The sequence below is a fragment of the Fonsecaea nubica genome (genome assembly GCF_001646965.1).
Source record: "Fonsecaea nubica strain CBS 269.64 chromosome Unknown Scaff51, whole genome shotgun sequence".
In the NCBI taxonomy this organism is placed as follows: Eukaryota; Fungi; Ascomycota; class Eurotiomycetes; order Chaetothyriales; family Herpotrichiellaceae; genus Fonsecaea; species Fonsecaea nubica.
Genome location: NW_019173724.1, coordinates 182,265 through 206,044, shown reverse-complemented (window position 1 = coordinate 206,044; position 23,780 = coordinate 182,265). Strand labels below are relative to the sequence as shown.

Below are 23,780 nucleotides of genomic sequence, written 5' to 3'. Positions count from 1 at the left end.
CTGAATAACAATAAATCCGTACTCAGTCTCTTCAGCTTTTTGTGCGCCATCATTCTCCCTCGTTCCCACTGGCCAGTATCGCAGACCATTCCAAGTCATGTCGTCATCAGTTCTGAAGCTCCTGTCTGTCCCCTGGGAAGCCTAGCCATCAGGACTTTGGTCTCTAAGTGTGCAATGCACATTCTATACCGAGTACATGACAGGCACGCACAAGTGTCGATTCTCATGATTCGGAAAACGTCCCAAGACTGTACAAGTGCAATCTCGCCTGATAAAGGGACCAACTCCTTGAAATTGGGTAACTTGACGTCTGAGCTCGAATCAGAAGGACCCGAATCATGCAAAGGAATGTGATTGGCGGAAACATGACTCAGGCCCGGTTTCTCCGCCGACCGATTGGGCATCGTCTTTGTTGACATTTGCATCCACGAATGGGAAGGTCAGCCGAGCTCGGACCCCTCGCCTAACGCTCAGCACGGAATCGCACCCTTTCAGCTGCAATCCTCAGCTGTTACTGTGTGGATAACGATCCCTCAAGTCCATTCTCTGTGTCATGATTATATTAGGTTGACCTTTGGACTTTGGCTCCTTTACCGTTCCCTTTTGAACGACTATTTTATCGTCTCTTGGGAATATCTTGGATAACAACCCATCCTCATTCAACGCAGCCTGGTCAACAGCCGAGCCCTCGTGCCCGTTCCTTTCGGGTGAAAACCCGAAGTTATACTCGCCGATCTGAATCGACCACTGTCTGACATGCAACGATGGTATTGCTCGAGAAGCAATGGGTAAATGTGCAAGAGAAGACATTTACCAAATGGTACGCAGTGGGATCCCTCGAGTTCAGTGAACATGGATTGATTTCATTAGGTTGAATAACAAGATCGTCTCGCGCGAAGTCGCCGTCAAAAGCCTTGTGACCGACCTCTCCGACGGTATCATCCTAATCCACCTGCTCGAAGTCCTCAGTAATGAATCTCTCGGTCGATATGCTTCGAACCCGAGACTGCGGGTTCAGAGGTTCGAAAATGTCAATAAATCGCTGGAATTCATCAAGAGCCGCGGCATTCAGATGACAAACATCGGTGCTGAAGATGTGGTTGATGGTAACAGAAAAATTATACTTGGCCTGATATGGACCCTCATTCTGCGGTTTACCATTTCCGACATCAATGAAGAGGGCTTGACAGCCAAAGAAGGCCTGCTCCTCTGGTGCCAACGGAAGACAGCATGTTACGAAGGTGTTGAAGTGCGAGACTTTTCTTCTTCGTGGAATGACGGGCTCGCTTTTTGTGCCCTACTCGATATCCATCGACCCGACCTCATTGATTTCGACACGTTGGATAAGTCGGATCACAAAGGAAACATGAAACTGGCTTTTGATATTGCTTCCAAGGAGATTGGCATTCCCGATCTGCTCGATGTGGAGGACGTTGCGGATGTCCCCAAACCCGACGAGCGATCCCTCATGACATACATAGCCTACTGGTTTCATGCATTTAGTGCAATGGAGCGGGTAGAAAATGCAGGCAGGAGGGTCGAGAAGTTTGTGAGCAATATGCAGGGTGCTTGGGAGATGGAGTCGGCATATGAAAAGAGAATGCGGGCTCTCCTGCAGCAGATCCGGCACCAGCGACAGACCTGGCGTGATTCCAGGTTTGAGGGAACATACGCGGACGCTAAAGCCCAAGCCAATGAACTCGCCAGCTACAAACGAAACCAGAAACGAAGGTGGGTGGCAGAAAAGTCCGATCTGGCAGCTCTTCTGGGGAATATCAAGACGAAATTGTCCACGTATCGCCTGCGTCCATACGAGCCTCCGGCAGAGCTACGATTGGAAGTGCTTGATCATGAATGGGCGGCTTTGAGCACCGATGAGCATGCGAGAAGCAAACTGATCAACGAAACCATCCGGGACATCAAGAACGCTCTGAGACGAAGCTTCGCGGACAAGGCCAACGACTTTGCATTAACCCTGAACACACTTTCTCTAGCCATATCAGGGCTGGAGGGTGATGTCGAAGATCAACTAGATCATGCGCAGCGACTGTCAGCAAACTTGGGACCTCTCGAACAGTATCTGGAGGGAATAGCTATCCTTGACGAGAAGTGCCAGGAGGCCAATATCGATGAAAACGACTACACGACCTATACTTACGATGAGTTGCTGTACGAGCTGAGCTTGGTAAGGACGAGTGTACAGAAAAAGCTGACCTTCCTCGAAAACCAAATGGTCGCGCGCAACATGACCAATCTGACACCAATTCAGCTTGAAGAGTTTGAGTCTGTGTTTCGACATTTTGACCGAGACGGCACAAACACCTTGACAGAGTTGGAGTTTAGCGCCGCACTGGCCAGCCTTGGACTGGTGTACGATGAACAGGAGATGCACGAGAAGTTCCTAGAAGTGTGTCACACCGGCATCGACCCGACAATGTCACCCATCTCTCGACGGCAGAGGGAGTCTCGTGGAGTGGGCTTCGAGCAATTCATCCGCTTCATGGTCGCCGTAACCGAAGACCAAAACAGCGCCGAACAAGTTTTCCAATCCTTCCGTGAAGTGGCAGACGGGAAACCCTATGTCACAGAGATGGATCTCAGGCATTCGTTGATTCCAGACGACCTTATCGAAGACCTGTTACAAAGTATGCCCGAGCATACGGGCCCAGACATGGAAGCAGACCGAGACGTACCCAAGTACGATTATATTACTTTCATGCAGGGCATGATCGGGGATGGACATTACGATGCTGGGCAGAAAGATGACGGTCGAGGCAGCCAATCAAATGGTGTTACGACGCCGACCACCCCCAGGCGATAGAAATTCACTCCTTTTACTTCGCTTTCAGACATTCTGGTATCGTTCAATTCTGGGTTAGCCCATTGGTGTTGGAGGTGTTTGGATAGATATCAGCTTGAGCGATCCATGACCATTCAACTTTTATGAGCCGGAAAGGGGAGATTGCCTGGGTCCAGAGAAAAGCAGCTGGAAAGTGAAAATAGCCCTCGTCGAATAACACACATAATTTAATCACTATCCTCCCCAGATAATGAATCCAAGTGGCCGAGGCTCGGATGTTAGAAAATCCCCGCTCCGCCCCGCCTTCCGCCTCGGCAGCAACGACTTTGACTTTTGACTCCCATCCCTCCAGCCCTCCTAATGGACCGGGTGTCTGTTGTCGAGTCAGTGTTCGGGCCCCGAAAGAACTACTCACACCCTCATCCCGCCACCATGTCCGGGGTACAACAGCCCGCCGGTGTCTCGAGACGAAGCTCCAGGAGCTGTCAGATCTCTCACATGCACCCGCCTTGAAGAGTTGGATACGTTGGGACCAGCCAGTCGCTCACAATGCCGCCGCTCAAGACAACTTATTTGCCGTCGAAAGACTATGAGCTCCCCGACATCGACATTCTGACCTTGATATACGGTACGTCGTTGTTGTCTTAATTCTATGTCCTCCTTGAGCACGCGACTGATTGTATATGCTCACTAGAATCGCCCGAGGCATGGACGACCGATTCCACGATCCTCCACGCCGAAGCTGCTCTCCCCTCAAACAGCGTCACCAAGGCGCAAGCGAGAACCTACACCAAGCGCCTCACCCATGTCTTCCGGCACCAATTCGGCATTGGCGCAAGTGGCCCGGGCAAGGACGTCGTGGTATGCATCTCGTCTGGCCAAGTTCTGCTGCCGAATATCTTTTACGGAGTGATCGCCGCGGGAGGAGTGTTTAGCGCGGCAAGCTCCTCGTTCACACCCTTCGAGTTGGCACGGCAGGTCAAGCAGGGAAAGAGTAATTTGATCGTTTGCAGCTCCGACTGTGTCGAGGTTGCCGTCCGGGCGGCCAAGGAATGCAATGTACCGCTTGACCGGGTATTGGTGCTCGAGTCGATGGGTGGGAAGAGAGTACTACAGGACGTGGAGCGAAAAGGCAGGAATTTCCTCCAGGAAGGCTGGAAGAAGGAAGAGGAGCTTGACTGGGAGAGAATCACGGACAAGAAAATATTGGAGCAGCGGGTGGTCTGTTTGCTGTACAGCAGTGGGACGACAGGTGTTCCAAAGGGTAAGCTCCCCTTAACGTTTCCCTCAATTCGTTCCTTCACGAGATGCTTTTGCTGACCTCTGCTGCCTGTGTCGATCTCCAGGGGTCAATATATCGCACCTCAATCTCGTCTCTGAAGGGCTTATCCCCCAGTATATGATCCGCGAGTCCTTCATCAGGATACGCCGGCGCGATCCCTCGTTCAATCTCGAATACCGGACCTTGGCCCACCTGCCCGCGGCGCACATCGCCGGCTGCCAGGGGTACTTTGTCAACCCATCGATCGCTGGGGGACCTGTCTACTGGATGCCCAAATTCGACTTCCCCAAGTTCCTCGAATACTGCAAGAAATTCCACATCACCCAATTTTTCACCGTGCCGCCGATATATCTACTCATTGCGAAGAGCCCGCTGGTGACGGACCAGTTTGCGCACATGGTGCACGCGGTCTCGGGCGCCGCGCCCATGGGAGCAGAGCTGCAAGCCATGGCGGAGAAGAAGCTCGGCTGCCAGATCAGCCAGGTGTGGGGGCTGAGCGAGACGACGGGCGCCGTGACGGGCATGCCGTACGACCAGGACGACAAGACGGGCTCGATCAGTCCGCTTTTGCCGAATATCCGCATGAGGATCGTGGATGACGACGAAAACGATGTGGAGGAAGGATCGGAGGGGGAACTCATCGTTCAAGGCCCCATGATCACCACGGGCTATTGGGACAATGAGGCGGCGACGAGGGACAGCTTTTCGAAAGACGGGCAGTGGTTCAAGACGGGCGACATTGGCCTGTGTAGGGACGGCATGTTCTACGTGGTGGATCGGAAGAAGGTATGTTTCATCGCTTTCATTTTCCAACTCTTTCCACGCGGAGACAAAACAACTCGATTTCGTTTTTGAATTTGTTTTACTGACACCTCACCTCACCCACGACAGGAACTGATCAAATACAAGGGCCTCCAAATCGCGCCCGCCGAGCTCGAAGCCCTGCTGATCTCCCACCCGCTGATCCAAGACGCCGCGGTCATCGGCGTCCCCGAGCCCGGGGGATTCGGCAACGAAATCCCCCGCGCGTACGTGGTCGCGGACAAATCCAAGGTGTCGGAGGAGGAGATCAAGGACTTTGTCAAGCGCAACCTGGCGCTGCACAAGCAGCTCCGCGGCGGCGTGGTGTATCTCGACGCGATCCCCAAGAGCGCCAGCGGGAAGATCCTCCGGAAGGATCTGAGGGAGTTGGCCAAGAGAGAGAGGGTGGGCGAGCAGGCGAAGATTTAAGACAAGAGAGAGGGAGGGGCGCGGAAGGACGGTCAGGCGTGGAAGTGGATTGGGAAGAGATGTGAGCGGACGGGGCGGGGATAGATCAATGGTATTGGTTGATATACAGTAGATTGGGACTCCGGTCTTTCTATGACTCTGGAGAGCGGCGAACTGAGAGGGGGGAAAAGGTATGAGCCAATCTGAAGTTCGGAGAGGTGTTCACTTGAGGGTTTCCGGCAGGTCACCCCCACTTAGCTAGCATATTTGACATACAGATACACATACACGTAGAAAGTGGCCAACAATTCCGACCAAGCCGAGTGATTCTCTCGCAGGATTGCACCGCCACTGCTCTTCGGGGGCCGTGTTCTGGGGCCCCCAGGTACGCCGCTTCATATCTTCCACACCTTGACATTGTGCGGATTCTTCGAGATGGCATGCGCAACAAGCTTGCTAACAGCGCCTTGTTCCTCCTTCCCGTTTTTCCACTCCTTGGGGCCGGCGAGATAGGCGATGAAGCCGGGTGGGCCGGAGATGAGGATCTGCCTCTGTTCCGGGGAGATGCCGTATCCGGTTGAGAAGTCCTTGTCGTCGAACGTGGAGAGGGCTCGGAAGACGGCGTCCTCGTCGATCCACGTGTCCTCCGCGTTGACAAAGTACTCCACCGTGATTTGGCCGGGGTACTTTTGCTTCAAGGCCTCTAATTCTTGCACGATGACGCCCTTTTTCTCAGAAACTGGAGGTGGTGGCTTCGGTTTCGACTTGACAAAGAAGCCCGACCAGGTTGGTTTGGGGGGCAGTGGTTCCGGGGGGGGGTCGTCACTGATGCCGCCCAGGCAGTCCTCGCGCAGTCTGTTTGCCCATAAGATATGCAGCTTTCGTTGCTTGTTTGCCGCGTCGCTTTCCGCGGGCTTATTCCCTTCAAACAAGGCGTGCGCAACCTGTAAAGCGGGGGCGATACCCGTGCCACCCGCAAAGAACACCACCTGTCGCACCTCTGGACCTAGTTCATACTCCAAGTTGGGTCCGCGCATCTCGATGTCTGCGCCCAAACGCAATCTGTGAAGATAACTCGACACTTCGCCATACGGGTCCTTTCGTATCAAGAACCTGATTTCACCCTTCTCTTGCGCGGTCTTCTCGTCGATCGGCGGCAGGGGTGTGTATGCCCTGACTATCTGGAGCTGCGGCTGCTTAAACTGCACATTCCAGACACCTCTCCTCCACGCATCCTGGTAGAGCTCGTAGTTGTGGTTTTGTTGCTTGGGTACCAGGTGGAATATGCTTGCGGTCGACGAGACAGGTTCCTTCGCGACGAGCGTGTATGCGGCGAACGAGTCGCCTTTCACCGAGTACAGGTACGCCTGCCAAAGTGCGAACAGGCCAGATCCCAGCGCGGCTCCGACAGCGAGGCGGCGAAAGGTAGGCGAGTGGTTTCGGGCATCAGGAGGCTTTGGTGGATTTTCGGGGGAGGACGAAGTGTATCGCCTCGACGGGCCTGGCCTTAGTGGCCTGAAGGCTCTCTCGAAGTTTTTCGGCGCCTCTCTTGAGCATCTCGCCAGCATTGAAAATGTTGCGCTAGAGGGCACGTTCAGAGGGTGTTTTGGACAAAGACCAGAAGTGAATCAATAACTCGCTGCTTTTTCGAGTGTATTGAGATCAAGCTACAAATGGAGATATGATCATGCTGCCTTTACCCGCATTATCCCGGTACTACGACATCTCCGTCGACCACTCAGCTCAATAGTGAGGGAGGGATATGAACATCCCCCAAACCTTCAAGGGTTCTCTCACTGGTCACGCCCTTAGACTTCACTCATCTCCAGTCTCGAGACCGCCTTGAATGATCCGGACACCAGTTCTCCTAGTATTATCTTCATCACTTTGCGCCGGTCCAAACGACTTTCCACATTTCCAAGCTCAGTATTTGGACTGAGCATAATAGCGATACGTGTCGGCATTCTCTATGGCAACGTACGCACCCTGGCATCTGAGCTGCATCGCATAAAATGGTCCATATCCATCGGGTGCGTCGGGGCCCCCTGAATCGACCACATTAGCAACGTCAAGAATGATCATGTCAGTCTAGTCAAGTGCCGATCGCCTTGAGGTGTATATGGGGGTGATATTAACACGATCACTCACAGAAGTCGACTATTTGCGGGAACTCGTCGTCGTTCTCATCAATTATATCTGAAGACCCGGGAATATCTTTCAGGAGAAAAGTCCAATGCAGGGGCTCGTGCAAAAGAATGCCACGTGGAGAGGTCATTCAATCACTGTCGTGGCTACCGAGGCCGTCACAAGTGTACCCTGATCCAGGGTTCCCTTCTGAGTCTTTGACTGAACTCGACGGCCTGGCTATTTCCTCCAGTGTCAGATACTCCAAAGCTTCGTCGCACATGGACACGAGTGCAACATCACCAAGAACGCGAGGATCTATGAATGCATACGCGGCGGTGCTCCCACCCTCACCTTTGGTGACAGCCTTTCCACAGTCTTGTAGAAAAGGAGCGAGACACTTCATTATTCAATATCTCATTCTCTGGCCAAGTGCCCTTGTGAATTTTACCTTCGCAGCTGGTCCCACTTTTCCAACAATGACCCATATATTTCACTCCTGGTGGGAAAGCTGGCAACAGCGTGCTTCAAGCGGTCAAGAGGAACTTGGCCGACAATTGCAACGGTGCTCCCGTGAAGGAGGTCGCCCGCTTCTCTGCCGACGAACGTCGCTCCGACAAGCACGTTCCTCTCCGAATCCACCACCCATTGGGCCCAGCCGTCATAGTCGAATTCAGCATAGACCCAGGCACCGGGGAAATCAAACGGCACGGCAACTTCCACGGCCTTGATGCCCTTCTTCAAGGCATCCGCCAAAGTCAGACCAACCGTGGCAACGTTCGGGTCCGTGACGACGACTTGCGAAATGGCAACCTCATCTGATGTCGCGGCGAATTCGCTCCAGGCCTCGGGTTCATGGATGTCGACTCCTCCGGCTCGGGCAATAATGGTCGCCGCCGCAATCCGGCCCTGATACGTACCCATGTGTGTCAATGGAGCCCGACCGTTCGCATCTCCAATTGCAAATAACCAATTACCTTCTAGGGAAGAAACACACATGCTCTGATCAACAGCCAGGGCGCTGGTCAAGCCGATGGTTTCCAGGCCGATGTTGTCCGTGCGAGGCTTTCTGCCGGTAGCTATGAGGAGAGCAGAGCCCGTGACGACTTCTCCAGAGCCCAGCTTGACTGAAATCTTGCCGTTGCCTTCCTTCCAAGCTTCGGCCACTCTCGCCGACAAGTGAAAATCGACATTATGAGCAGTCAATGCCTCTCGAACACGCTTCCCGGCTTCCGGCTCATATCGACCCAGCACTTCAGACGTGGCACTGATCATGGTGACCTTGGCGCCGAACGTGGAAAAGGCTGTGGCCATCTCGCAGCCAACGACCCCCGAACCCACGATAATCAAATGCTCAGGCACCATATCTGCCGCGGTGGCCTCTCTTGGAGTCCAATAGTCGATTTGATCAATACCCTTGATGTCCATGGGGATGACCGGTTCCGAGCCTGTGGCGACGATGACGGCGTGGATGGCGGTCAACGTCGCTTCTTGGCCGTTGGCATGCTTCACCAGCACCTTCTTCTTTCCGACGATGAACCCTTTGCCTCGCACGACGGAACATTTCTGCTTCAACGACAGGTTCAAGATAAAGTCGTCGTCCCATTTGTTTGTGACTTTGTCCCGTCGCTCAAACACGCCTTGGACGTCGACGAGGCGATCGGCCGCAATCAGCTGCCTGGCACCGCCAATCTGGCGGGCGCCGGCGATCGCCTCGCCAGGACGCAGCATCGCCTTGGAAGGCATGCACGCCCAGTAGGGGCACTCGCCGCCCCAGAGCTCGTCCTCGATGACGACGGAGGAGAGGCCCGCCGCGGCGGTCTTGGACGCCACTTGACGGCCCACGGGACCTGAGCCGATGACGACGACATCAAACGTGGCGGATTGCAGGGAGTCAGGGAGGTGGTTGTCCGGGTGAAGGTTGACGTTGCGAGGTGCCATTGTTTGCATATTGACACAATGTGAAAAGGTATCAGGAAGCGTTTTGGAGGTCGAATCCCGCGACGAGAGTTTCTCAGAGATTTGACAGATGGGGGACCAGCAACTCCCTTTTTTTTCTTTTTGTACTGCTCTCCGTCAGCAATGCAGGATGATGGTGATGATCCCCGACAATAATTCGTAATCCATGTTGCCGTTCTGTCTGCTCTGACCCAGACCAGTCCCAGTCCAAGTGGTGTAGTGCGCCATGCAGCTCGGACGGACCGATCGTTGATCTTTGTCAAAAACAGCGTTTGATAAGTTATCCAGTGGTGCAATGCCAGTGGCAGCCAGTGCCAAACCATTCCCGACGTGGCTGGTCCGTCCGCATTTTCTGTCAGCGTGCATCGTTTGGATCGTGATCAACGCCCATGCGCGCGCGCAGTGTACATTCGCACCCCTGGGGTAGTTATCATTGGATACGCATTCCATGAAACGTAGTCACTGGGCTTTTGTGGAGGGTGTTATCTTGTTTGCCTTCCCCCCCCCCCTCCCTCCCCTCCCCTACCGGCTCTATCCGTCCTGCATCAGTCTCGAATTTGGATGCGCAACACAACATACGCCTAAGCGACGTGGGGTCAGAGAAAATCCTGGGGCAAAGTTTTTTGAGTTTTCTTATTAACTGTTTACATAAGTGTGGCACCAAAGTGACCAACCACGTGAAGAAAGTGGGCTGGGTGAGTGGCTTGGCTTTCCCTTTTGGGGTCAAATCCCCAGAATCCGCAGTTCTGAATTTCCTAAACGGGAAAACGCTCTTTGGGTGTTAATTACTTGTATATGTGTTTTTTGTTATTAAGAAGGTTTGGTGGCCGGGAAGGGGCCGTCCTCCACAAAGGCTCGCTGGAGGAGATTGGGAGGTAAGTAGGAGGGAGGTGATAGATACTGGGAAAACATGGAGGACATGGCAAGGCCGTGAGATCAGGCGGGTTACATTGCGTACAACTCTTTATCTGGATAAATTACTCCCTACAGCCATTCACTTCCACCTTGTCCTCCTCGCACCGCGCATCAACCCGACCGCAAACGCCATTGAAATCGGAATTCATAAACCCCAGCAACCCAGCACCCCGCTGTTGACACTGTCAACGTGTCGGTTGTTGCCAGACCTCTGTTTCCACCGTGATCACGTCTGCAGGCCATATCACCGACCAAGGTGTTAATTCTCCTAGCACCTCTAATCGTGCCTGCCTCTTGACGATCGGAGTCAAACCTAGACAGACATAGCCCTCGACCCTCCCACCTGCACAGGAGTGTATTTTCCTCTCCGACGAATAGGCGTCTCCAAAAGATGGGAATTGGAATTCATAGTAAGAGTTGAGACTCTTGCACTCTCCCATTCGCCAATCGAGGGCAAATTTGAAAAGTTTGGTCAGTTTTTCTCGGAGCCTACCACGCTCGACAGGCTCTTGAAAGAAATCGGATACGGTTGCCCCATCAGTGGCGGTGAGAGGGTCCGTCGGTTGACACCACCACACACCAGGAACATAGCGCGGTGGAAACGACTTCTCCGACTTGGGTAGAAGTATGTCGAGATATTGAGCCATCTGGGTAGCCATGTTTTCAGCGTTTGTTTGATTTTGGGGGAGGAATTGTGTGTCCACGTATTTCGCCCAAAACCTCTCTTTTAAATTGGCCGCCACAACTGGCGCAAGACCTGTAGAAGTCAGTGGCGCTCGAACAAAGTGTCAGGAATTCTATATACACTCACATTTTTCGTGGACTTCTTCAAACATGTACTTAAACGAGTTGGAGAAGAGATCCCACGCTGATGGTGATCTATTCAGACACCATGATGTGACTGCTGCACCGACCAGCGAACGACTAAATAAGTCCCAGTCAACCGTATTGGTCCTTCTTTGTAGTGCCTCAAAGTCGCGACGATGGCGCGTCGGGACGAGGGTCTCGATCAGCCGTTTGAGTTGCACTGGATAGATAACCGTGGGGTCCAGGAGGACCGTTTGGTCCATCATCCCCAAGCTGTGGATATACCCCCCAACAGCTACACTAGCCTTCGCAAGGATTGTGCCCATCGTGTGCTTGAATGTTGAACTGCATGTAACAATGGTATGCTCATACAGGAGCTTAGCCATCCTGGGCTGATGGTCTTCCCAGAACTCCAGTGCCTCAAGAATCTTATGACCAGGTGGATTCTGTGGCAGAGGTGAGCGATTGACTGCCGCATCTGCTGGACGCGGAGAAGTAGCGTCTTCAGTTTCCAGGTATGCTTGAGGCTCCGCAAGGGGAACGTCTCTTGCTGGCTGAATCTGTGCCTGAGACGCAGTATCATGGACGGTATTTGGTTGGACCTCAGGAGTTGGCAGAGCACTGGCATATAGCGGGATTTCAGCCTCGGGTTCATCAGCATCTTGCGTCGTGATCTGCAACAAGCTGTCACTGGAGGAAGTTGGCGTCACACTCCTAGCGGAGCTGACTGAACCCGTCGACTTTGCACGTTTCGATGGCGAGCAGTCGTTTGGGTCGCTTGAGCTCGCTGGATCCTCGGCCTTTCGCTTTTCGCCCAGGTTGATTGCCGCAGAAGGATTATTGTCCGCACTTTGAGCGAGGTCTCGTGGCTCCTCTGACGAGAAGAGGTCTGCAAACCCGGACCCAAGTTTTTCACGATCCAGAGCTGCGATACCCTCGTCGAAGAACGTGGTGGCCGCGAACGGTGTGGTCTCATACTTGGCCAATCTGTACTTGTTCCACACACGTCTCAATTTGTCGTTGATCCTGCGTTTCAAGACAACAGTGCCTAGTTGAGGGGTACTGGAGAACTGATCGTGGAGATGTGCGGCCATTTCATCCAGGGCGAGTTCGAAATTTTGTCGCAGCGTTCCATCCGGTCCTTTATTCTGCTCTATCCACTCCAGCAGGAGCTTTTCAGCTGCAGGAGTCCACTGCAGGGGACCGCTCTTCTTTGTCATGTTGGGCAGAGCGAGGATGAACTGCGGAGAGGGCCGTGCTATGTAGATTTATACGGGGAGAATGTGTGGAGGAGGTGTACGAGACGAGAGGAGATGAACGAAAGAAGCGAAGTTCGTAAGGAGAAGTCGGTCAAGGGGAGAGCTGCGGCTTGCTTTATGTGACCATGTCTCGGCGGTTACACCGAAAGGGTTTCTGCATGCGGACGTATTTTTCGATCTTGGTGGTCTGGAACTGCGGTCGACACAAAGAAAGTGGCCGTGAGGGGGGGCATGGCGTGAGTCAGGAGCGGACAGATTGCTTTGTCTGAATTGATCCACTGGCGGATTGAGCGAACTAAGTGAGTGAATGATTGCTTGAATGATTGATTAAGTGATTTGAGAGTGGCAAAGGGTCTGGTCTCAATCAAAACAGCATGTTTGCTGGCTTCACTTGAAGAGCGTGGAAGACTGCACTTGTCACTTGTCAGTGTCTCTCACTTCCCACTTCCCACCCGCCATTACTGCCTCCTTTACAAGGCACTTGACTCTTGTTCTTCTCTCTTCTTTTCAGCCAGATACTCTTCCAACCTTCTTCGGGCTTCCTCCATCTCACCAGGATCCTCACATCTCACCATTGCTTCTTCCCATCCATATTCCACATCGAATATGCAGAGCCTCATCAGCCGACGCAAACACTTTCCCCTCAACCACAATCATCAGAGCAACCTCATACAACCCGACAACTATCGCCTCAAAGTTGCCATCGATTTTGGGACCACGACTTCCTCCATTTGCTATGACAAGGTTGCCGGTGTGGAACCATTGCAATCCCGCAAAGTAGCCCGCAATGTGGTCTGCAATCCATATGAACCGGCAGGCTATAGAGGGCCGTCGACCGCTGTTGTCCATGAAGATATTGCCAGTGATGGGCGCAAGAGATTGGTGCTGAAGTTTGGGGAGAACCTCGATGCTGGCCGTCCTCATGGCGTCCTTGCTGAGATCACGTTGATGAAGATGTCGCTCCTACCTCTCTATCTTGAGAAGTCATCGGATCGGCTCACGGTGAACATACTCAATTCTCTCAAGGCCCGCCACCAAGATGCTCTACGCAAGATTCAGTTGGAGGCCGTGACCAGTGATATGTATACACAAGATCCTCTCACGGGCCACTTCAGACTCTGCGTTGTCAACTCAATGGAGGACTTGATCACCTTGTTCTTCGAGTTCCTTTGGCATCTCACTATGAGACACTGTGCCGCAGAGTATGGCATCGGAGTGGAGGACGTAACGAGTCTGTTTCACGAAAGTGTCGACGTCGCCATTTCTGTTCCATCAATTGGACCTGATGATTCTCCTATGGGGAATTACCAACAGTTGTTGAACAAGGCTGGATATCCCAAGAATACCTGCATCCTTTTCGAGGGAAAATCGGCCGGATTGTTTCATCTCGTCTCAGAACGTGAGGGCGAAAATGACAGACTGGATCGGGTGGAACGCCAACGCGCTTTCATCATTGTTGATATTGGCGGTGGAACCACTGATATCTGCTCCGTCCGCCCAAGCGACATCAACGACGAAACTGTCATGCTTGGGTCCAGCCCCGGACTTAGCGTTGTTGATGGATCGCTCAAGCTCAATGAAATGTTCAAAGAGCATTTGCGGCAGGAATTTCCAGAAGGCTTGCTCCGATATATGGCGGAATTCCCTGGACTGAGTCCGACCTGCTGGATGCCTTTGTGGCGAAGTTCGAATTCCATAAGAGAGATACCGGCACTGACATGAACGACATTGAGATTCAGCTTTATCGCGGCGCCCTCAAGCTAACGGAAGAGCTTCGTCGCGATACCTTCGAGCTCACTAGAGACGGTCTTGTTTTGCGAAATTTCATGTTGCGCAGACTGTTCGATATGTGGCTAAACAATATCTTTCACCTTGTGGACAAGGAGGTGCGGGACGCTCGGCTCTACAATTCCGGAGTGCAATCTGTCACAATTTGTCTGGCTGGTTGGGGAAGTCGCCCCCCCTACGTGCTGGAGGCCTTCGGAAACCGTTACCGCCAACAAGGAACCAAGGTGGTGATGGTTCAAGACCTTGACCAGAGTCCGGCGGTCGCCCAAGGCAATTTCCTGTCTCTTGCAAGCCAAATGATTATCCAGAAAAAGGTCGCCCGGGCGACATTTGGCACTCGTCTTCACATCTCGAGCAGCTTCCGCCACGTTGATACCCATGGTACACAGCGGGTGGTCCACCAGGGTACGGACTTGGATGACCCCCGCCAGCAATTGTCCCTGACAAGAACGGTCGTTACCGAGAACCCAGTTTTCCCGCTAACCCTAAAATTTGACATCATGTCGGACACCGAATTCCAATGGGTTGAGAACGAGGGCACGGTCCAGATTGAGTTCGAGAGTTTGCGAAACTGCGGCTTCCGCCTCGAACAACGTGACGATGGCGTAACAGTCTTGAAGGTGCAATATTCTGTCCATGTCTGTTATCGAGGGATGGTCAGCTTATTGGTCCTGACTGTGCCTCACACGGGTGATTTTGACAACACCGAAAGAAACAGAAACCTCGACATGATTGCATCCCAGCAAATCAACATTCAGAAGCATGCAGCAAGAATGGACAATATCAATGAACCTTAGCATGGCCGCGGATCTCTACTGCCAAGAAAACCAAAAGGCGTTCGTGTCAACCTTGATCGAGGAACCGGTTGAGATTTTATCTTGGGGAGAGGTTGCTTTGCTGTGTGTGGCCAGTGGGAGCCGGATGACGGGGATGCCACGATACTTTTTGCTGGTTTGATTGAAATGATCGAGCTTCAAAAGTGCTGAAGGGCTGACAACGAGCTGTTTGGAAGAAGAACAAACGGACATGGGAACAGAGTCTTGTTGTGCAGAATAGCGCTGTATGATTTGTGGTGGAGGTCGGGTCAGGACAACCGTGACGACATTGTTGTTTTGGACAAATCCCACAGATGGTCCTGTGAATGTCTTCAGCACGTGAGATATGACAGCGGGGGGGTTGGGGGATATGCCATCATCACAGGGTACGATCCATTGGAAAAAATCATGTCAGGATAGTCTGTTGCTTATTTTACATCGGGAAAAAAGGCCGGAAAAAAGGAAGAAGAAAAATTCCATGGCTGCTCGATCAATGTATTGGTATTAGCACTGGTATTGGTATTGTTATTCCCCCAAATAATTGACAAAGCGCCGTGTCCTCCCTCCGTGTGACTGTGGGTGCAGGAGAGCCCACCGTTTTCAGCGGCCAGTCCAGCTCTCCACCGGTCGTCGGGACATACAGACCTTTGCTCTTTTTTGTCCCTGTGTGTGTACGTATCGACCTACCTGCATACCAGATACTTCGTTAGTTGTACCAGCACCAGGCTATATTGCTCCGTACAGGTATGCAAGCTCTGTCAGCCCGACAGCCCAACGACCCAACTTGCCCAATGACCTTGCTGTACTCGTCCCTGTGGCTTTGCGAACCGGACAGGCAAACAGGGACATACAGAGTAACGCGGCTACAGGCCATCACTCCACTCAACTCCACTGTCCACCACGGCCTTTCTGCACGGTGGTGACTGTGGGACTGGGCGTATGATGCGGATGTTTTTGGTGTGCAAGTGCGGTATGGACTTGTCGAGACCTCGTAGCCAACACACCATCCCATCCTCTTTGTAAAAGTAAGTCCCTAGAAGACTTTGTAGCTTTGCCGGAGAGATCATGGACGGGGCGCGACGCCACAGTGGGGTTGGAGTGGATACTGACACCCAGAACCATACTCGGTGCCTACTCTGAATAATAATATTACTCCGTAGGTACGGAACGGGACTAGTTCGACGCCTACCTGGTACAAGTGTTACAAAGTAGACACCTCACGTCCTCGTACAACGCAGCGGCAAGTTGGCAGTGGTAAGGCGCGAGGTATGCTATGCTATGGGTATGTACCTCGTACTTGCACACATTCGGTGCACAGGGGATCCACAAACAAAGGGGCCGAAAGAAGAGCACAGGCTAAAAGGGGAAAGACCCCTTCCCGATGCGGAAAGTCTGCCATTCCCGAAACCAGAAAGCGCTCCGAGCGAACCAAAAACAAAACAAAAACAAAAAGACCCTCCTTGTATTTTGGACTAGAAACTCGCGAAGAATGCATGGTGGCATGGTAACGGGTCTTTTATTGTTCTTTTGCACCAGGGATCGTGATCGTATGTACTTGTGCTCGGTACTTTGGATACTTGGTAAAATCACTCCCTGGGGTGCCAACATGATTAAATTCGTACTCGTCGATCAAAAACAAACTCCAAAATACTACAAAGTGCGTATCTAGGTATATCTAGGTGGCCAAATAACCCATAACCCCCGATAAATAAATGATCAGTGATAAAGGACGAGTTGGACGCTTCTCTGGGAATACAGTCCTTCATGATACCCGAACCAACACAAAACATAGAACAGGAGAGACGAGAAAAAGTGTATATTCGGTACGGGGTACGGGGTAGGGTATCAACACTACCTAGGGACCAGTGCACGGGTCTTTTTGATCTCTCTCAATGCAATCAGCCAAGTAGTAGACCACGAGGCTGATAAGGATAAGGATAAGGACCCGGCACAAAGACCACAAAGAAACCGTGCCCTGTCCGCCCCGTCTCCAGCATCGAAGGGGTCAGTCGCTTACGTGGGCGGGATCGGGCCGGCATAAAGCTCTGTCTGCGCCGTCCCGTGTCTTGCTGCTGTTTGCAGACCGGCGATTTGAAAACCCGCATGCAAAACAAAGATGATTCTTCAGGTATTGTTAGAGTAAAGAGCCCGCGTCAAAGGGGCTAGCAAAAGCATAATGCGAATACTTGTACGAGGTGGTTGCGCGGGTCTCCACATTCTTTGGTACGTGGCTTTGTGTCTCTCAACACGAGTCGTACTGCTGAGAGTGTCACGGTGCGGGACCAAGTACTTGGACATAATGACAGAGATCGTCTACTGCTCGGGGGAAGAAGCAAAATCCAATGTCAATCTCGAGAGTGTCAACATCGGATAGAGACACACCCGAATAGTTGTAGCAGGAAAAATAAGGTGCCTTCACTCGCAGATTCGGCCCTTTACCCACGCTACCATGGAACTCGATCGCCTTGCGGCAGTAGTAATCTTTGACTGCCCTCAACTATACAGCTTGTGGTACGATTTCATGATACCAAACCGCCTCTTTCCCCGACACCTACCGCTGAATCGTGAATAACGCCGATCGACAACTCCCAAAAACTCGTGATAGCTGGGAACCTGGATAGTTCCGTCGCTTTGTAGGAGCCTCGTGGAAGAGTTTGAAGTGTAGACGTCGGATTGGCCGGGAAGAACAACCTCGAAGATGGACGCTAGAACAAACAGAGCTCAATATGCCTAGTAAGCAAGTTCAGTACTAGCAACCTGAGTCAGGCTACCAGTCACGGAGTCGTCCGCCATTCTCCAGAATTCCAGGTCACCTGAATAGTATGTGCCTGCTGATAAAGTGATGAGCCAAGCTGATAGCCGAGAAAAACGGACCGTTGGTAGCCGTTGCGAGCTGAGACGAACGAGAAAGGGGTCTGATTTGAAAGCTGGACTGACGCGTGCTGCATAACGCGCAAATGTAGCTTCGTCATCCGAGCGCATGAGCAAAGCACTTGTAGGTGACAACCCACGCCGCATGATCAACTGCGCGCACCATTTCCAAAGAGTAGGCGCGGGAGGAAACCATTGGTAGGTCGACTTGCGCAGGTGACGAACCCCAACGACGACAATCTCGACTGGTTTGCTCGGCAAGGCTGAATATTGGCCATGCAAGGTTTGTCATCCCGTACCCAGGCTCACTCAAAAAGGTTAGTATCCGGCACCAGCTCTTGTAGAAGAGCATTGGTCTCTTCGTTTCCCATCTCAATGTCAACATCATCCGAACCACACAGAAACACACTCATCTCCAGATCCGTCCAACGGGGGAGCAGATGTCTTTTGGCAACCCAGTCTTGAGCGTAGATGAACCGCTTCACCACGTTGTTGAGGGCCTTGGCTCCATCCCGCAGTTCGTCCCACTTTTGCACGTCCTCAATTACTTTGTCGGTGAAATCTTGGTACCGAGAGGCAAGCTCCACGGCGAAACAGTTCCGACCATTGCCCACCGACATGCCGACGAGCAGCAACCACAGAAACAGGTCGCGTCGATAGCGCCACAGATCTGTGCCCAAGCTCTTGTCGAGGTGTGCTAGGAGCTTCTCTGCCAGCCTGAGCGGCACAAAGGCGCTCGTCCATGTTGGCGTGCTTGTCATGTAACAAACAATATATACGGCCCACCGGCAGCATTCTGCTATCTGGCCCATTTTCTTACAACTGTCCTCGTGGAAGACAAGTCGAGACTGGATAGATGCTTGTAGGTCTTCAATCGTCTCCCGGTTGGTAGTACCTATCCCGACGAGCTCTTGGAGGTAAAGGACGTAGCGAATACATAGTAAGACGTCGCTGCTGATGACATCTTCGTGTAGAACAAATCCAAGTGGTAGGGTAGGCAGTGAAGCAGTAGGAAATTCTTCGCTTTGGCCGAGAAGAAGGCCTCGGAAATCTGGTTGCTGGAATTGATGTTGAGTGCACACGAGCGCGGTACCTAGAAGGTGTTGCCTGCAACGAAGGGTCAATAAGCCCACTCCGATCTGCGTCTTTGGGCTTGACGAACCAGAAAACTGCGTGCAGTACATCAGACCGTAGCTGCGTGCCATCTGCATGGCAATGTTCGAGAAGCTTATAAAGACCCTCTGAATGTGCTGATGATTCAGCGAGGTCACCGCAATGATGCTATTGTCCGATTAGCCTCCACTGCGCAGACGTAAAGTCTTCGACATACCGCAACACAGGAAAGAAGTAGTATTGTTCCAATTGACAGTGCTCGAATATTGGGATCGTCCTTCTGCAAGTCTTCTCTCAGGCATTCGATGGCTTTCGTCTTGAGTAGAAGCGACTCGTTTGTTGTGTTACAGGAGTTATGGATGTGAAGAATAGAATAGAGAAGGGCGTAAAGAAATGCCGAGTTAGTCAAGCACTCTGGAAATAGGGAAAGCGCCGTCAAGTCCCCCTCGACGGGCCCTGAGACAAGTAGTGGTTCGGCCGCCACTTGAAAGGCACCTAGATCGGATCAACATCAGGTTTTCACGGTGCGGGATAGGACACGTACAACTCCTGAGAAGGTAGTCAATCCGTGTTGGATCGAGATCAATAGCTTTTGAAATATGCGCCGCGTATGGATGGCATTCGTCGGTGGAGGCCGAAGCACCAACAACTGGGAGCTGACCCGAGCTCGGCAATTTGGGATTGCTTGGCTTCGAGCCAGTCTTCGCACAAGTGCATCGTCTCGGAGGACCATCGCCTGCCGATGACGACAGGAATTGAAAGGCGGTTGAGGGAGTATCAGCACCGCCGGGATTCAGGGGGCACTGTTGCGAGCCACCTTCTCGTGATGGAAGGTTTTCAATTTCCGGTTCAAGACTGTTACAGGCATCCGCGCTCGGGGGTTGTTTTCGCTTGCCGCTTTTCACTTTGCCTCCCTCTGAGAAATCTGTAATGGTCAAGGAGCGAAAATTCTCTAGCCGCCGAGTGCTTTTCTGGTTTGATCTCTCCAGATTGACTTTCCGGACGTGTGATCGGAGAGCACGTACTTGGCTCGAATCCAATGAGGACCCTGGCTTCGTCTCATGCACAAAATGAATTGGTTGCGACATGGCACGGGTCTGCTGGAGCGAGAGGGCAGTCTTGGTGTGAGATTTCTTTTGCGGCAGAAATAAACGTTTAATAGTCCCCGTGAGGTAGATATAGAGGAGTAGACTCGTAGGAATGTGATAAGGGCAGTACCGAAGAGGCTTCTGATGGCCCGTTAGCAAAGTACCGTAGCGTAAAGCATCCAGGATGCCAAAAGTCCACTTTGTCGCGGCCAGTTTCCTCCAATGTGAGGAACACGAAGGGCTTGATATCCCCCATAAATATGACTAAGGGAACCTGCCTGTAGTGCAGCGTGGAACCGTCGCTTTGGTAATGTTCGATCCTCTGCAGGCGAACTCGATTATGGCATCTCGCGTGTGGCTAATGCCCCTGTAGCTTGCTCTGAGGGCCTGCAGGACTGATGTTGTACGAGCAAAGGGGGCACCGTCGTGCTTTTCCGATTGGAGAACTCTCCCAAGACTCTGCGGCGTGGGATAGCGTTAGGTGCCTGGGGAGGGTGCAGGCGGGCGGCAGACGATCAGTGGTGGCCCGGCAATTCCGTCTTATGCTTCAAATGGCCATAAGAAGTCGCGTCTCTCCACCGAGTCCACTCTGTTTTCTATTCTCTCAACTCTCATATACGTCTGCACTTCTCTGACTAGGGCCGTGTTGTAACTTTGAGGTGGCAAGAACGGCGGTGCTCGTCTTCTTAAACGGTGAGTCGGAACCCTGTGTGAGCTATTCAGGAGATGGTTGTGAACGAGCGAGAGTGGTCAGGAGGGGAGTGAAAGCACCACAACCAGACTATCTCGCTGACTCTAGCCCGCCGATGCAAGGAAACCTGTTCGCCTCCCGGCACGCCTTGGCTTGACGTCTGATACGGGACCAAAACCCAGGTCGATGCACCAATCGTGGCGTGGTGAGCCTGGCGAACACCTCGATCAAGAGCAGGGCGCAAGACGTGGAGGCTGCGAGTTTCTCCACGGGAGGCGAGTCGCGCAAGTTCATCATCGTCGATGTCTCCCGACAAGGCGGTTTGAGGACGGGGGCCGCCATCGGTAGGATATCAAGGCAAGCAATTGCAAACTTCGGCAAGGGCATTTTTCCTCGTTCTTCGCCATTCGCCATTCGATCGCATCCGCCCGAAGCTCACCGTGCCAGCGGGTCGCTGAGATAATGGAGCCCAGGATTTAGCTTTGTCCATCACGCCGCAAGCGAGTCTGATTTTTTGTCGGCTGTGCTGAATAAAAGCGGCGATACCGTCTCCGCCAATCAATCCTTGGCTCTGCATTAGCGGCTTGGCGGAGTCTAACGTCCAGCCTGGCCTTCTCCAATCCACCCCCAGACTTACTATCAGCCCCTACTAAACAATATCACTCAACCTACACCGGCAGGTTCAGTGGAAGAGGAAGTGTCCACGCGAGTTGCAATTTGGAATCATGACTCCCGGCAGCTAGTCATCCCTACCCAGACACCCTCGAGCTTGCCTCGACGCCAACCCACGCACCATGTCACCACCCTCTCCTGGCTTCTCCGAAATCCAGAAGCCACTGCGCTTCCCGAGTAGAGACTCTCTCGAACTTGCCTCCCTGGCCGACTCGGAGCACGATGAGCTACCCACGTCCGAAGAGTCCTCGCGCTCCGGCATTTCCTCCTCCCGACGACTCTCCCTCGAGAATGAGGATCCTCTGGACAGTGCGAACCCAGCATCCGCTCGTCCCAACGCTCATGGACGTTCCTACTCCGTCTCATCCGCCTTTGACTTTACACCTGCCCTGTTTCCACTTTCTTCGACTGCGGGAGGAGGATACACCGCTCTAGGAAATCCGTCAGCTGTGTCACTATCTCTAGAAAGACGAGGGGCGTTACAAAATCTAGAAAAAAACAAGACCTTGACATACCTCAACGGGCTCTCGCTGGTGGTCGGATTGATCATAGGTTCGGGAATCTTTTCTTCGCCAGCACAGGTGAATTCACACGTGGGGTCTCCGGGTGCAGCACTGCTGGTGTGGACAATTTCTGGCCTGTTGGCGTGGACGGGCGCAGCCTCGTATGCCGAGCTGGGAGGTGCGATACCCCTCAATGGAGGTGCGCAGGTCTATCTAGCCAAGATCTTTGGTGAGGTGGTGGGGTTCCTATTCACTTGGTCGGCGATTCTTGTGCTCAAACCCGGCAGTGCAGCCATCATCGCCATCATATTCGGCGAGTACGTTGTACGTGCGGCCATCGGCGCAGAGGTCGAGGACATCAATCCATGGATCAATAAAATCCCTGCCCTGGCCGCGCTGATGCTTGTCACCCTCTTCAACTGCGTCTCGACACGCTTTGCTGCCCGGCTGGGTGATTTGTTCATGTTTTTCAAATTCGTCGCACTCGTCGCGGTGACCATAATCGGCATCATCGTAGCGGCAACTGGCCTCTCCTTCAACGGGCCCGCCAACAAAGACTGGCGCGACCACAACTGGTTTGAAAACACGTCGACCGACATTTCTAGTTGGGCCGTGGCACTCTACGCTGGGCTGTGGGCCTTCGACGGATGGGACAACACGAACTACGTTACTGGCGAGTTTAAGAACCCGTCTCGCGATCTACCGAGGGTTCTTCATACGGCCATGCCTTCTGTTATTGTGTGTTATCTTCTTGCCAACGTCGCATACATCTTTGTCCTGCCTTTGGAGACTATCAACAAATCCAACACTGTTGCCGTTCAATTTGGAAGCAAAGTCTTTGGACCCATTGGGGCACTCATCCTGGCCTTGATTGTGGGTGCGTCTTGCTTTGGGGCACTGAATGCCACGACTTTCACCTCTGGACGCTTGGTCTACGTGGCTGGACGAGAGGGATACCTCCCTTCCATGTTTGGGAAGATCGGGCTGGGGACCTCCTCTGGACCGGAGACGCCGGTATCGTTGATCAACACCCGCAACAGATCATGGTTCTCGAAGAGCCTCGCCCGCCTCTTTGGGGACGAGTCCATCGGCTTGGGATATACGCCTGTCAACGCAATGTTGCTGAATATGCTCCTCTGCATGATTTACATCATCCTGGGCGAGTTTGAAACACTACTTACATTCTACGGCGTCGCCGGATACACATTCTACTTCTTGACAGTACTCGGGCTCATTGTTCTACGAATACGCGAGCCTAGACTGGAGCGACCCTATCGTACCTTTATTACCACGCCTATCATCTTCTGCTGCGTCTCTTTGTTCCTGGTCAGCCGGGCTGTGGTGGCGCAGCCTGTCCAGACGATAATTGTGATTGTATTTGTGGTCAGCGGGATACCTGTGTACTATTGGCGGGTTGCGAGGCGAGAGGAGTCAGGGAGGCCAGGTCGCCGGGGCATGGGCAAAAGGGAAGGACGTTTCTGGCGGAGATGGGGTCGGTCATGATGTTAGTTCTGGAAAACATTGGGCGACATTGTTCCCTGGTTGATGACGAGTGTTACAGCATGATTGACTGCAATGGTTCTTGTAGCGGTATAGGACTGGTGGCTCCCAAGGCTTTGGGCGTTTGCAAGTGATTGGATAGTAAGAGCAGCATTGTCTATCAGATGGAATGGGTTCTTGCACATTTCTCACACACGAAGCATTGTCTGAAGTCCCAAACGGTGCACATATTCCCATTTAGACCATAGACGGCACCACATGGCACTTGAGCCATAGTCCAGGCACGCAGGCACGGAGAGACGCCAGGGTTGCCACGATACGAGTACCTCGCGGCAACGGGGTCATGACCATGCCTATTTCAGGCATACGTACCCTTGTCGGAGG

General features: G+C 52.7%; 8 protein-coding genes across 8 annotated transcripts; 4 read left to right on the top strand and 4 right to left on the bottom strand.

Moving 5' to 3' along the window:
• Positions 1-764: 764 nt before the first annotated feature.
• On the top strand, positions 765-2,821 carry AYO20_07401 (hypothetical protein; the record flags this gene model as incomplete). Its single annotated transcript, XM_022645687.1, has 2 exons — positions 765-820; positions 871-2,821. The coding sequence occupies 2 exons, from the start codon at positions 765-767 to the stop codon at positions 2,819-2,821; spliced, it is 2,007 nt and encodes a 668-aa protein (XP_022498402.1).
• Positions 2,822-3,349: 528 nt separating this feature from the next.
• On the top strand, positions 3,350-5,312 carry AYO20_07400 (hypothetical protein; the record flags this gene model as incomplete). Its single annotated transcript, XM_022645686.1, has 4 exons — positions 3,350-3,428; positions 3,495-4,064; positions 4,147-4,868; positions 4,974-5,312. The coding sequence occupies 4 exons, from the start codon at positions 3,350-3,352 to the stop codon at positions 5,310-5,312; spliced, it is 1,710 nt and encodes a 569-aa protein (XP_022498401.1).
• Positions 5,313-5,686: 374 nt separating this feature from the next.
• Positions 5,687-6,859, bottom strand: AYO20_07399 (hypothetical protein; the record flags this gene model as incomplete). The annotated part of the gene is made up of 1 exon (XM_022645685.1): positions 5,687-6,859. One exon carries the CDS (start codon positions 6,857-6,859, stop codon positions 5,687-5,689), a length of 1,173 nt encoding a protein of 390 aa, XP_022498400.1.
• A 1,003-nt stretch (positions 6,860-7,862) lies between these two features.
• AYO20_07398 (hypothetical protein) lies at positions 7,863-9,356 on the bottom strand (the record flags this gene model as incomplete). The annotated part of the gene is made up of 1 exon (XM_022645684.1): positions 7,863-9,356. The coding sequence occupies one exon, from the start codon at positions 9,354-9,356 to the stop codon at positions 7,863-7,865; it is 1,494 nt and encodes a 497-aa protein (XP_022498399.1).
• A 1,118-nt stretch (positions 9,357-10,474) lies between these two features.
• Positions 10,475-12,316, bottom strand: AYO20_07397 (hypothetical protein; the record flags this gene model as incomplete). The annotated part of the gene is made up of 2 exons (XM_022645683.1): positions 10,475-11,046; positions 11,101-12,316. 2 exons carry the CDS (start codon positions 12,314-12,316, stop codon positions 10,475-10,477), a joined length of 1,788 nt encoding a protein of 595 aa, XP_022498398.1.
• A 645-nt stretch (positions 12,317-12,961) lies between these two features.
• On the top strand, positions 12,962-14,940 carry AYO20_07396 (hypothetical protein; the record flags this gene model as incomplete). The annotated part of the gene is made up of 2 exons (XM_022645682.1): positions 12,962-13,887; positions 13,947-14,940. 2 exons carry the CDS (start codon positions 12,962-12,964, stop codon positions 14,938-14,940), a joined length of 1,920 nt encoding a protein of 639 aa, XP_022498397.1.
• A 3,194-nt stretch (positions 14,941-18,134) lies between these two features.
• Positions 18,135-20,030, bottom strand: AYO20_07395 (hypothetical protein; the record flags this gene model as incomplete). The annotated part of the gene is made up of 3 exons (XM_022645681.1): positions 18,135-19,079; positions 19,160-19,437; positions 19,487-20,030. The coding sequence occupies 3 exons, from the start codon at positions 20,028-20,030 to the stop codon at positions 18,135-18,137; spliced, it is 1,767 nt and encodes a 588-aa protein (XP_022498396.1).
• Positions 20,031-21,515: 1,485 nt separating this feature from the next.
• On the top strand, positions 21,516-23,399 carry AYO20_07394 (hypothetical protein; the record flags this gene model as incomplete). The annotated part of the gene is made up of 1 exon (XM_022645680.1): positions 21,516-23,399. The coding sequence occupies one exon, from the start codon at positions 21,516-21,518 to the stop codon at positions 23,397-23,399; it is 1,884 nt and encodes a 627-aa protein (XP_022498395.1).
• Between the last annotated feature and the right edge of the window lie 381 nt (positions 23,400-23,780).